The 14,257-nt window shown below is 49.6% G+C and overlaps 1 protein-coding gene across 1 annotated transcript in view; it reads right to left on the bottom strand.

Annotated features, from left to right (window-relative positions):
• Positions 1-11,807: 11,807 nt before the first annotated feature.
• The window catches only part of C5 (complement C5), an 86,394-nt gene continuing 83,944 nt past the window's right edge, over positions 11,808-14,257 (bottom strand). The window contains exons 40-41 of the mRNA XM_062207652.1: positions 12,924-13,062; positions 11,808-12,335 (exon numbers count right to left, since the gene is read on the bottom strand). Of these exons, the coding sequence (XP_062063636.1) occupies positions 12,197-12,335; positions 12,924-13,062 (278 nt within the window). The 3' untranslated portion in view covers positions 11,808-12,196. The remainder of the gene's footprint in view (positions 12,336-12,923; positions 13,063-14,257) is intronic.

Genomic DNA, 14,257 nt, shown 5'->3' with positions numbered 1-14,257 from the left:
ACTGGCTGTTTAGAGTCGCCAGCCTCCCTTTCTGGAATGTTCTGTCCTGGACCTTCATCTGGTGGTTCTCCCTCATCATGAGAATCTCAGCTAAAATGCCACCAGGTGTAGAACATTCACCTGGTGGCCCCTGCAACAGTCCATAGTAGTCCTGGACTTTTATTTTAATTATCTGCAGAGAATGAAGTAAACCTATTATTTTTCTTATTTATGTAAGTATTAATTGTCTTTCTCCCCAAGTATGACCATCTTCAGGAGAGTAGGACCTTGTTTATCATGAATGCACCATTTGGAATCATCTAGTCTGACATGTAGGAGGCACTCAATAAATATTTATTGAATGAATAATTAATCCTCCACAGAAGACCTTTGTGTGCGAACATTGTTTTTCCTTTTGAGAACTTACTCTGTATAAATAATTCAACAGGAAGATTACCAGATCAAGAGATATAATCATATTTTGGCTCATGAAATGTATTGTCAAATAGCTTTGCAAAGAAGGAAGATCAGTTTTCTTCTGCCGGGCAGCCTTTTGAACCCTGTGTGCCAAGGTGGTGATTTACGGTACATGGGAAGGGAAGGGAAGGACCCGAGCTGGACGTGGGGCTGCAGGTCAGAACCTCTGCCTCTGGTGGGTCAGCAGCCACAGCTGCCACAGTGGCAATAATTAACCAACTCAGCAGTCTACTCCACAGGCTGTCAGGAGGGGCTGTGGCCGGGCCAGGCAGGCCCACTTAGGGGCAGATCTCCCATGTGTACTGGGAGTCTGGCTGAGACGTGGAGGTGAGCAGAAAAACTGCTTTTGCGCTCAGTGAGGTCCTTCCTGGGGGCCCAGCTGGGGAGCCGTGAGGGGCTGGAATCGAGGACACAAAGTGCGCTTGGATCTGGTACAGAGGCCCCTTTGCAGAAGCTATTTCTCTCTTTCTTCTTAAAAAATATTTATTTAGGGGGCTGGTGCTGTGGCCTAGCCGGTGAAGCTGCTTTCTGCAGTGTCGGCATCCCATACGGGTGTTGGTTCAAGTCCTGGTTGCTCTACTTCTGATCCAGCTCTTTACTGTGGCCTGGGAAAACAGTGGAGGATGGCCCAACTCCTTGCGACCCTGCACCCTTGTGGGAGACCCGGAAGAAGCTCCTGGGTCCTGGCTTCAGATTGGCACAGCTCCAGCTGTTGCAGCCACTTGGGGAGTGAACCAGAGGATAGAAGATCTCTCTCTCTCTGCCTCTGCCTCTCTGTGACTCTGCCTTTATTTATCCATTCAGACTTTATCCATTCAGACTGAAGAGTTACAGAGAGAGGTGAGAGAGGGAGAGGGAGAGGGAGAGGGAGAGGGAGAGGGAGAGAAGAGGGAGAGGGAGGGGGAGAGGGAGGGAGAGGGAGAGGGAGAGGGAGAGGAGAGGGAGAGGAAGGGAGGGAGAGGGAGGGAGAGGGTGAGGGAGAGGGAGAAGGAGAGAGGGAGGGAGAGGGAGGGAGAGTGAGAGGAGAGGGAGGGAGGGAGGGAGAGGGAGAGGGAGAGGAGAGGGAGAGGAAGGGAGGGAGAGGGAGGGAGAGGGTGAGGGAGAGGGAGAAGGAGAGAGGGAGAGGGAGAGGGAGAGGGAGAGGGAGAGGAGAGGGAGAGGGAGAGGGTGAGGGAGAGGGAGAAGGAGAGAGGGAGAGGGAGAGGAAGGGAGGGAGAGGGAGGGAGAGGGAGAGGAAGGGAGGGAGAGGGAGAGGAAGGGAGGGAGGGAGAGGGAGGGAGGGAGGGAGAGGGAGGGAGGGAGAGAGAGAGAGAATCTTCCAATCTTCCATCACTTCCCAAATGGCCACAACGGCCAGGACTGGGCCAGGCTACGAGTGATCCTTGATTACTCCCTTCCAGGTCTCCCACATGTGTGCAGGGGCCCAAGCACTTGGTCATCCTCCACTGCTTTCCCAGGCACATTAGCAGGGAGCTGGATTGGAAATGGAGCAGCCAGGACTCAAACCTGTGCTCTGATTTAGGATGCCAGCATTGCAGGCAGTGGCCTAACCCACTAAGCCATCAGCCGGCCCTGCAAGCTATTTCTGAATTGGAGCTGGTCTTCCTAGGACACCGCATCTGGAGATTAAGTGACACGAGCTCCTCTGTACATAAACCTGTATGAACAGAGAGGCCTGTTTTTTGTAGTCACATACACAGCCAGGCCCATTCCACAGTGCTCTGCCCCGTGTTCCTGCACAGACAGTAGAATGATGGCAGATTTTTTTTTTTTTAGAGGACTAACATGAATAACACTTGGCTAGGAACATTACTAAAAAAATGAAATGAACAAGAAAAAAAATCCCAAGAATAAATACAAGGCAAAAATAAATAAGCCAATGTAAGATAACTGCAAAATGACTATAAGCAGAAGGAAAAAAGAGAAATTATTACAACTGCAGGAAGCAGCATGAGTTAAAGGAAAAAACAGAAGAGGAGAACAAGTTGCTTTACTGAACTAAAATACGAGGTTTAGCCACCACATGCAGGCTTACACTGCCACGGGGTGGGAGTGGGGAGCCAGGGTCCGGGGTACTTGGCAGTCTGGAACCCTGCCAGCCAAGGGCCTGGGCAGTGGTTGCCAGGGTGAGATCTTGGGGGACCCACTTTTCGGCCTGCTGTTTCTCTCCCCAGACTCTCAGACACTTAGGGCCCTTCACTCTCCACGGGCACCAGCCCTATTCCGGGATGCTCGCCTCCCGGTTCCTCCTTCAAGACCACATGGAGGCAGCAGCCGCATGGAGGTGGGGACTGCATTCCCAAGGACTGGAAGGCCTCGGGGAAGGCACTGATGGTGCCGGGGCCCCTCTCTTTGTCTGTGGAGTGAGACCATTTTACAAGGAGATGCACAAGTGTTAGGAAGGCCTGCCTCACATCTTGGTCTTTTTCTTTTTCTTTTCTTTTCTTTTTAAGATTTATTTATTTGAAAATCAGAGCTACAGAGAGAGAGAGATAGAGATCTCCCATCTACTGGTTCACTCCCCAAATGCCTGCAATGACCAGGGCTGGGCCAGGCAAGAACCAGGAGCCAGGAACTTCTTCCAGGTCTCCCACATGGGTGCAGGAGCCCAAGGATTTCAGTCATCCTCTGCTGCTTTCCCAGGCATATATAGCAGGTAGCTGGATTGGAAGAGGAGCAGCTGGGATTCGAACCAGCACCCACATGGGATGCTAGCATTGCAGGTGGCAGCTTTACCCACTACGCCACAGCGTGGGCCCACACCTGTGTGGCACCTACTAGATATGTAACTTCAGCCTCCTCACCTGTGAAGTGAGCACAGTGACACCTCCTAAGGATGTGGCTGGATGGGAATTACCAGCTTGCTAATTAAATCAGAGTGCAAGAAATATTGGAGGATGTTCTACCCAGGGTCCCCTGTGTGGTGACAGAGTCTTGGGAACCAACAGTGGTGGGAGACAGAAGGCGGGCCGTGCAGGGACCTAAACAAGAGCATCTTTACTGTCCTGGTCTACCTTACGTGGGGCACTTGCATTGTCACTCCCAACCCCGCCAGCCACTCAGGTCAACCACATCGCTCTCCACTGTGCACCAGCACCCCTCCAACCCAGATCCAGTCCATTCTTCTGCCCAAAAGTGCCCTGGCTCTTCCAACCTCTTTCTCACAGGACAGGACCCTTCCTTAGAAGGATTTGCTCCGATTCGGGTTCCTGTTGACTGCTGAGGCTTGGTCTCCGCTCCCTGCCATCACCAAGGCCATGGCTGCCAGCCAGAGAGGCTTCAGGAGAGGCAAACCCTCCCTCTGGGCTGGCTCTTCCTCGCCTCTTCACTCATGCTGGGGACCTGAGTGTCTAGCACAGGGTGTTGCTGCAGGAGTCCGCACTGGCTCATCTCTCTCACGTATCACCCATGCTCCTCTCTCTTGTTGGGCCTCTGCACGGGGTCACTTTCCCCAGTATCGTTACAGCCATCATCAAATACTGACTTGCATAAACCATGTCTTTAATGCCCGTACTCCCTGCCAGAAACCCACTGTTTCTGTCTGGCCCATGCTGTGTTCTTGGTACCTGGCACTCGGCCTTGTGCCCATCTATTGAATGCACGACGGGCCCAAACGAGTGAGTGACGCTGCCCAACGTGTCAGCCATCTCCTTTCCATGGCACCTCTCTACCCCACCAAGCATCCACCACAATGAGCCCGTCAGCATTTCATCCTTGGCCCAGTCTGCATTCACTGGCCCCTCTCCTGGGGACCCCTGTCTCTCCCTCCATCCCTCTCATGCCCTCTTCACCTGCTAAGATGCTTAGACCTTAGCTTACGTGTCCCTCGCCCAGGAAGCTCTCGTGACCTCCCCTCTCTCACCCTGTGGGCTAGGTGCTCTTGGCTGCACCTCGTTGCACTCTTCATTTCTAGAGTCTGTTCCCCAGGAAGCACAGGGCACGTTCCAGCTCTGCCATCTGCTGGCCGGGTAACACTAGGCAGGGTTACTCATTGGCCGGATTGCAGAGGGAAGATGACAATTTCATCTCCGTCTCACAGAGTTGCTACAAGAGCTAACAGAGTGGACACATGTGGAGGGTACGAAGTGCTCCTGGCAATCCAAGCATCATCCAAGTTCGGCTATTGCTAGCCCATATTCCACACTGGACTAGAGGTTTACTGAGGGCACAGTCTGGTCGATGCACAAGAGCCTCCAGGTGAAGAGTGAGGTACTGAGGTTCCAAATCCCAACTCCATCTGGCAGCTGAATGGCCTTGAGCAAGTCACCTAATTTCTCTGTCCCTTGGTTTATGTCTCTGTTGGCTAGAGAAGATTAATAGTACGGAGCTGGGTTGTTCCGCAGATTAATTGATTTGATGAGTGCAAAGAACATAGAGGGTATTTAGTGCGAGGAGTATGAACGCATGCCCAGACCCGCCCTGAGCACCTTCCGGCCTCCAGGGCCCTCCCTTTGATCATAAGCCCTCTCTCTGCTCACTGCCTGCGTTTCTGCCGTCCCCGGAGTCCCTCGGCCTTTTCTCCTACAACCTGTTCCTGAAGGCCTTATGCACGGTTATGCTCAACAAAGTTGATTCCCTTCATGCAGGAGTCCCTGGTTTTACAGAACACTCTAGAATCCTGTTACTCAAGGTCCGGCGCTGTAGCACCAGGAGATGTAGGAGCTCCGGTACTCCCCAGACTTGCACAGTCAGAATCTGCGTTCTCACAAGCCCAGGGACGACACGTCTGGAACCTTGGGGGCCTACATTTCCCCTGGAAATCTTGCTGAAGCCCAGACTTCTCCACTCCACTCCCAGAGTCTGATGCAATAGGTCGGGGGTGGAGCTCAGGAATCCGACACAAGCACAGCCAGTCAGGGACTCCACGTTGCCTGGCACTGCTTCTTCCCAGAAGCACTGGCAGGGAAATCTGAGGCGCTGGGGGAGACTGTGGCCTTTCCCCAACCTTTGGGAAGCACATCAGGCAGCCTCTGCCTACGGTCTCTTAGCACAAAGATGTTTTTGGTTATTAATGCTATGCCCGTCTTTGCTCAAAATTCCACAGTTTAAAAGATCTTTCGCTTTCTTGTCCTTATTTCAAACATGAGCCAAGAGAAAACAATGACCTCATTTCCAAAAAGACAGAAACCAGGCACAGAGCTGACTTAATGATCGCGAAGGCATCCAGCTGCCTGGGTGACCACCGACTGTGCCAGCTAGAGTCGGTGCTTAGGTATTTCTCCTATCCTTGCGACCCTTCAGGCCTGGCAATGTCACTCCCACTTTAGAGATGGGAAAATTGAGGCTTGATGAGGCTCAGGAATTTTTCCAAAGTCACAAGCCTGCGCAGCTCATGGTCATGACTCATGTCATGGTTCAGTATCTTCTTCAGCCATAGTGACTATTTCTCCATAGTAACTATGCCTTGCCCTCTCTCTCTCTCTCTCTCTCTAACACACACACACACACACACACTGTAGCCAAATCATTGGGCCATTTTAATTTCCACAGCGGGCAGTTAAGGAACAGCCCACCCTTTCTGCCTTTGCCTGGAGAGGTGAGTGGGGGTGGCAAGAAGGGGACCAATGACAACAGCCCCTGTCCCAGGGCCCAGCAGACCCAGCGCCGTTCTGCTTTCTCTGTGTGCACCTCCTTTCTCATCGTCTTCCTCTGCTCTCAAAGAATGAGAGCCCAGACCTGGCTCCAATTTCCTAAAGATCCTCTGTTTGGAAAAAGAAATCTTACTAAGCCAAACAATGTTCGCCCAACTCTGATTTCTCTTGATGCTTTCAGTTCCAAGCCTCCTTCAATCTACCACCCCTCCAGCACCAACACACACACACAGACACCAACACACACACACGCACAGATGCACACACACACGCAGCATCCAGCCAAATAACACAGAAAAGCAGTGGCCTTTCTGGTTTCTCATGTGTGGGGAATGTTAGCCTGGACTCTGCAGTGGAAGCCTGAGGAATTCTGGATCCTTCCCGGGCCTCTTTCCTCCTCTGTGAGAGGCAGAAGAGTTGTCCCTAGGGGCTCTTGAAATGTCAATATTTTATGATTCTAAGTAGGATGTCCACAAGGAGAAACCTCATTAGATTTATCACTTAGGCCATGTCGGGGATGTATCATTAGCCAACCATAAGCTCATTCTATCATGCCACGTTGGTAAGTCATTTTATAGGCATTATTTGTATTCTCTCATTTCAGTCTTACAGACGTCTTCTGACTTGGAAATTATTCCTGCACTTTGCAGTTCTGAACGTGGAGGCTTAAAGAAGTAAACTAGAAGTTTCTTGACTACCAATGGACTCAAAGCTGAGGGGACTTTTGCTTCGCATCAGGGCCAGAGCCCCACCCTGGAAGCACCCCTGCAGTGTTCCTGGAAGGCCCTGCTTGGATGGCCCCCGGTGCTGCGGTGTTGCGGAGCCTGCTCCCCCCTGGGACGTCTGCTTTGTATTTGAACGGCTGACTGTAAGAGAATGCGTCTTTACAGAGAGATCTTTCTCTGTGGCTTCTGCTCAGTGTCGGGTGGAAAGAACCCCAGGCTTAGTTAGCGTCAGAGGCCTGGGGCTTCCGTCCCGGCCCTTCCACTTCACGGTGCCATGGCCACAGGCAGGCTGCTCCGCTGGGCCTTGGTTTTCCCAGGTGAAAATGAGTGACTTGGATGAGATGGGCTCCAGGTCCTTTCTGGTTTGGACGTTTTAGGATTATGTAATTCGTGGCTGTTTATGTAACACACACACATACCTGATTATAATGATGGGAGCAGTGAAGGAGAGTACAGCGTGTTCCAAGGAAGAGAAGTGTCTGCCAACATGCCTGTCCGGGTGACAGCTCTGCCAGCTGAGAAGAATCCAGAAGTTTCTTAGAAATGGAATCATAAACCATCTTTGTCTTAAAACATCGTCCTCCCCCTTCTACCTTCCCTCTTTTCTCCTTTCTCTTTTTCTCATTCTTGCTCTCCTCTCTCTCAGAGGCACAAAGAGACACTTTAATCCCAAGACTGGAGATCATGTCTTCACGACATGACACGTTTCTCTCATCACTGTAAATACACAGACAGACACACGGACATGATCTCTTTTCAGGAGGAAACCCCGCCTCCCAAACACAGCCCAGAGCTGCTTGGTGGCTCTGGGGCCTCCTCTGTGCGCTAAGCCCCTGGGGTTGCCATCACGGTGTCCATGCACAGACTTGCAGAGCAGTCAAAGACTTAGGACGGGATGGTGTGCATTTTTCTGGGGAAATGGGTCTGAACAAGAAGCGCGTCCGTTGGCAGGCTCCAGGAGCTGGCCTGGGACTCAGAGTTGGGCTGCAGTGCCAACGTTGAGTCTGGTGGCTCAGTGTCAGACAAAATGGATCAAGACAGAAAGAGACGACTCTACCATCATGTTTGAGTGGAGAACGAAAACAAGAATGTGGTCCAAACCACAGAAACGGCCACTCAGCCTTTCCTGCTAAGGGAGAGGGCGCTTCTGCTTCTCTCCCAGCTAGAAAAGAATTAAAGAGGCTCGGTCTCAGGATTGCCCCTGCTTCCTGACAGCATCTGGTGCAGAGCAAAGCTCCACCCTCACTCCATTTCCTTGAGTGATCTCTAAAATAATAGATTCAAAGCCCAAATCCCAGAAGCAGTCTTTTCTGCTACCCTCTTACCAAGAAGCCTCCTGGTTGCCATGGCTTGTGTGTTCTCCTGGGTTGCAGAACCAGTTAACTCAGTTGTGTCCAGTTACAGGTGCTCCTGGTTGTGTTGAGCAGAGGAAATTGATGAGTCTATAGCTTTCATTTGATTCTGTAAATGGCCTGCAAGTGGCTGAAGAAAATCCCACAACCCACGCTGGCCAGTCCCAACTGAGATCCATGGCTAAATCCTAAAGTGGACCCTGATCCTGAGAGGCAATGATGCTGCGAGTCCTGTCTGTGAGTCTTGTGTCTTACCCCAGCCCTCTCCCCTCGTGGTCTCCAATCGCTGCTCACCACTCCCTACCTCAGGTAATGGTCTGCCAGCCTAATTCTCTGAAAAAAGGGACTGCCATAGACCTCGGCACCACATCTGCCCACCCAGCAGCATCTGCCCCCAGCCCACTATTCCATGGATTGGAATACTGCTGCCCAAGGCCAAGTCCAGCCTGCCCTTGAATGTGCTCTATTCCTTTATGCATTTTTGATGGCTGCATTTGTCTTTTTTTAATTTTTGACAGGCAGAGTGGACAGTGAGAGAGAGACAGAGAGAAAGGTCTTCCTTTACCGTTGGTTCACCCTCCAATGGCCACTACGGACAGCGCACCGCGCTGATCCAAAGCCGGGAGCCAGGTGCTTCTCCTGGTCTCCCATGCGGGTGCAGGGCCCAAGCACTTGGGCCATACTCCACTGCCTTCCTGGGCCACTGCAGAGAGCTGGACTGGAAGAGGGGCAACCGGGATAGAATCCGGTGCCCCAACCGGGACTAGAACCCAGTGTGCCGGCGCCACAAGGCAGAGGATTAGCCTATTGAGCTGCGGCACTGGCGGCTGCGTTTGTCTTACAAGGAGTGGATTGTGCAGTTGCAACAGAGACCACATGACCCGACAAACCTAAAACACTTACAGGTTGAAGCATGAAATCTACAGGCCTGTGGCACAGAAGCGCTGGCAACACTCCTATTTACAGGCAGGTCCTCCGCTCATGCTCCGGGACCCACCCACTCTTCTCTCTTGAAGGACCCCCGCAGTTCTCCATGCTCCCCCTGTGTTATCAATTCTTTACTCTGTACTAGATCACGTCTTTCAGCCCTTTCCCATCTTACCTGTTTCTTCACTTTATTTCCCTTAACCTATTTCTTTGCCCTCCCTTATAGCGAAACTTCTTGAAAGAACTGCCCATGCTCCCTGCTTCCAAATCTTCTCCTCCCACTCACCCGTGAGCCCACTCCCATCAGGAGTCCCCGCTGCTTCCCACAAACAGCATTTGTCAGAGTCACCCCACAGCAAGGTCTTCGTTTCCTCTCCATTCAGCAACGTTTGACACAGCCCTACACTTCCTTCTAGAAACTCCTTTCTCTTGACTTCCAGGACACCTCACTGTCTCATTTTTCTTTCTAACGCAATGGGTTCTCCATCTGTTTTCCCCAACAGCTTGGTATTGAAACATTCCAGAAGTCTTCCTTGGTCTTCTTTGTCCTTCCTCTTTGTGTATACACATCTTCAGTGATCTTATCCTGTCTAATGGCTTTAATATGGCTCTTAGAATTATCCTGTCTAATGGCTTTAGTATGCTGATGGCTCTTAGAATTACATTTTCAGCTCAGCCCTCTCTTCTGAACTCCAGAACTGTGATCGGTGTTTCCTTGACTCCTCTCCTCAAAAACTCAACACACCCCAAACTGAATTCCCGACTCCTACCTCCCCACAACCCATTCCATCTCCATTTGCAGCCTCTCTGACATCATTCTTCCAGTTTCTCAGGCCAAAAATCTTGGGATCATCTTTAACTACTCATTTTCTCTTGCACTTACTTCCAACCTATCAGGGAACCCAGTTGGATCTACTTTTAAAAGATATCCAGAATCCAATCACTTCTCAACATTTCTACTTTCACCACACTGAGCTGTGGTACCACCAGCCTTTGCCTGGTTTGTTGCAGTAGCTTCCTGACTGGTCTCTTTCCTTCTACCTTTGTGTATTTTCAGCATAGAGTAATTCTTTAAGAAAGTAAGATTGGGGTCGGCCCTGTGTTGTAGTAGGTAAAACTGCAATGCTGGCATCCCATATGGGCACTGATTCCTGTCCCATTTGCTCCTCTTCCGATCCAGCTCTCTGGATCAGTGGATGATGGCCCAAGTCCTTGGGTCCCTGTACCCACGTGGGAGTTCCAGAAGAAGCTCCTGGATCCTGGCTTCAGATTGGTGCAGCTTCGGCCATTGCAGCCATTTGGGGAGTGAATCAGCGGATGGAAGACCTCTTCTCTGTCTTTACTTCTCTCTGTAACTCTTTCAAATAAATAAATCTTTTAAAAAATGATGCTAAAATTAAAAAAATATATATATAGATAGATAGATAGATAGACCATGCCACTACTCTGTTCAAGACCTTGCAAAGCCTCCCGTTCCCCTCCAAGTAAAACCAAAGCCATTTCCACTGCTCTGCATGACCTCCACCTGTTACCTCAGCTGCCTCGTTTCTCCTTTAGCACACCTGCTCTGTGCTTGGGCACCAGGTACCCTGAAGTGCATGGAACACTCTTCCCCTAGCTAGCTATGTGGCTCACTCCTTACACCCATCACACTGTTGCTCAAATCTCACCTTTCCAAGGAAATCTCCCCTGACCTGACCATTCTATTTGAAACTACAGCCCCTCCCTGGCCATTCCCGGTCTCCCTTATTCTGCCTCACTTTTTTCTATAACTACCACCTTCTAACATGCAAGGTCAATTCCTTAGTTATCGTCTTCATCATTCCATATCTTCCCCAATTGGAATCTGAGCTCTACAAGGACAGGAATCTTGGTACCAAGCCACTAGACTTGGGTCTGGGCCTACGTTTACTGACCAATACATATTTGTTTGGATGTTGCTGAGTAAATTAGCATCACAGGGGCCGGGAAGAAAGACCGGAGAAGACTTATTGGTTCAGAGGCCTTCCCTGAGACATAGGAAGCAAAGGTGCCAGCCTCAAGCTGGACAGGTCAGCTGCACTGTGGGTTAGTGAGGCCGTTGAGCACCAGCCTATTTACCATCACGCTCATGGAGAAGGCAGCCAGCATGCTCAGACCCTCACGTCTCAGAGGCAGCTCCCACCACTCTGCATTCAGCAAGGAGGCGACAGCAGACACTGCCAGGGCTGTGCTGGAGGGAGCCCCTTCGCTCCTCATTGACAGAGAGTTTGGGCATGTTGGACACAGTGGTTGTTTTTGCCAAAGGAGTGCCCACAGTGTGAGCTTTGACCTTAGTTTCTGGAAGTGGAAAATCTTAGTATTTATGAAGCACACGATGAGGTCTTGCAGTGTTTCACCTCAGTGGTGAAATGCAGGTTCTTCCAAAGGGCATGACTTCAGTCGCTATAACCATTACACTCAGAGTTTGTTGCCTTGGCATAGTTCAGCGAGGCTGCTGCTGAGGCCTGTCTTCTGGTAGAACAATTACTGGCTAGTTTCTGGGAGAAAGGAGTGCGTGTTGGGAGGGAGGGCAAGGGCACAGAGGATCTCCCGTCTGGGTATGGAGAGGGCAGGAGAAGAAGGGGGGAAGACAAGCTCTCCCACATTCTCCGTTTGCTAAGGGCCCCAAGGTTGGGCCTTCCTAGGACGAAGGTTCTCTCCACTGCCTTTCTCAATCTGCCTGTCTTTGTGCGGCTGACGCTGACCTAGCATAAAATAACATGCTTTTTAGCACATTTTGAAAGCAAAGTCAAGCTTTAATGATCAGTTTTCTGTTCCTTGGTATTTTCTTTCAAGCACAGGCCATGTTTTTGTAAGATACTCCATTTCAATAAGACTATTATTTTGGCCCCAGCAAACATTCTTGAGTGGTAGGTTTTAGGAGGTGTTCCAATTTATTGCTTCTGGTGTCTAATAACCTTGGAGTATCTGTCTTCATGCCCCACCATCCCCTTGGCCATGTTATTTAGAAAGTTACAGCCTTTAAAGTCGCTCTCTAATAAAACCTAGTGCCATTAATTCTAAGTAAAGCAAGCTTTCCAAATAAGGCCTGCTGTGAATGTTTAAAATATGGAGCTTCGGCACCAGGAGTCTCTAAGTGAGATGTGAATGCAGCTGAACTTCTTCAGGCATTTTCACAGCCATTTAAAAAGATGTCTTCAGCAAACTCATCCAAATTAGCTAAAAACGCTTGACACGATGGACACGTTGTGTCTGAAGGCCAATATTCAATCCAGGTCCAAGAATCTAACGGGTAGATGTACCTGCCAAGAAGAGATGAGAGCAAAGCGTTTGTGATGCTGGCCATGCAGAGAGAAAGGCTGGATGTGACCTCCTTGGCAGGAGCCCAGCTGTGGCAGGTCCATAGGGGCAAGGCTTCAGCCAAACTCCTCTGCATCAGCCCCTCCTTGGGAAGGCTCTTAACCCCCTGAAGATCAAGAAACTTCCTGGGGCTCCCAGGGGGAAAGGCAGGAATGACACTGATGGTAATGTCTATTTTTTGGAAATAGACAAGACAATAAAATGCATATTTAAACACTTTCCTCTTAACAGACACAGCCCTCTGGGCACATGCTGATGGATCTCGCTTGGTGGGTGGGGGTGGGTGGGATAAGCATGCCCGATTCATCACCAGGTACACTTGCTCACCTAAGTTGGTTTATCAGTTTAGCTAAGTCCTCAGCTGCTGTGATGGCTTTCAATAGCTCTTGTTTTAAACTCATATATTTAATTTGTTTCTAATGGCTTGATGGTTAACAGCAAGGAACATAAGAAACATACAGAGGATTTAAGAACAAATTACACTCAATTTTGGAGGAAAGATCAGAGACTCCAGAATATTGGTGACTTACTTGAAACTGAAATTGTATTTTATCTGAAGAGCTTCTTTCCCCATAATTAAATACTGTCTTCCTTTCAGCAGGTCAGCGTTAGCACAGGTTGTCTTCTTAATGAAGGTGATTTCAGAGCCTTTCTCGGCGATGGCTTCTCCTGGAGACACAAGGACGGTTATCACATGCTAGTCCTAATGTCACAATTGTAAATCCTCTCATGTTGTCTGCTTCCTCATGGTGACCGAGAGAACAGAAATATCTACATAGTTAGGACTTTGCATTCTATATTCTACATGATATATTGTAACTATATATGTATAGTTATAACTATCTCTACATATAGTTAAGACAGACTCTCTGGGTTAAACCCCAGCTGTGAAGCTCTGGGCAAGTGATTTATGCTCCCTGTTTAAGGGTTCATCCCCCTCATCTGAAAAAGGTAAGTCTTCAATATTTGTCTGAAAAATGAATATAATAAAAACGTACCTGTACAACTGTTGTGAGATCAAATGGGCTAATATAGGAAGTGATTGGAATGTAGTAAGAATCATACAAATGCTTGTTATAAGTCTTGCAGGCCTAGAATTAAAGGAACTTATCTATGATAGGACAATATTGTTCTCCCTATGCTATATAGCAAAATATTAAAGTATCTGGTAGCTGACAATGGTCAGCTTTGTGGAAAAGTACAAGACAGGAAAGTTTTAAGAAGACTAACTTCCATCCTCCCAAAGGACCCAGGAGGAGCCCGAATCTGGTCCCCTACACAGGAGGCCTTCCTCCTTGTGGTGGCCTGTTGAATTCCAGCCATCTGTACACCCATCTTCATTTCTTCTCCTTCTCTTCCTCTCCCTCCCCCTCCTTCTTTCCCCCTTTCCCTTCTTTCCTCCTCTTCCCTCTCCTCTCCCTCTTCTTACCCTTCTCTTTTTTTTAAGTTTTTTTTTTTTAAAGATTTCTTTATTTATTTGAAAGTCAGAGTTACACAGAGAGAGGAGAGGCACAGAGAGAGAGAGAGAGAGAGAGGTCTTCCATCCGCTGGTTCACTCCCCAATTAGCCACAATGGCCTGGAGCTGCGCCGATCAGGAGCCAGGAGCTTCTTCCGGGTCTTCCATGTGGGTGCAGGGCCCCAGGGACTTGGGCCATCCTCTACTGCTTTCCCAGGCCATAGCAGAGAGCTGGATTGGAAGTGGAACAGCCAGGTCTTCAATTGGTGCCCACATGGGAAGCTGGTGCTTCAGGCCAGGGCGTTAACCCCCTGCGCCACAGCGCCAGTCCCTTAAAGTTTTTTTTTAATGATTTATTTATTTGAAAGAGTTACAGAGAGAGACGATATTGGGGCTGGTGCTATGGC

The sequence above is a fragment of the Lepus europaeus genome, chromosome 12, assembly GCF_033115175.1.
Source record: "Lepus europaeus isolate LE1 chromosome 12, mLepTim1.pri, whole genome shotgun sequence".
Classification (NCBI taxonomy): Eukaryota; Metazoa; Chordata; class Mammalia; order Lagomorpha; family Leporidae; genus Lepus; species Lepus europaeus.
Note: the sequence above shows the minus strand (reverse complement) of the source record. Positions and strands in the feature narration are given on the sequence as shown.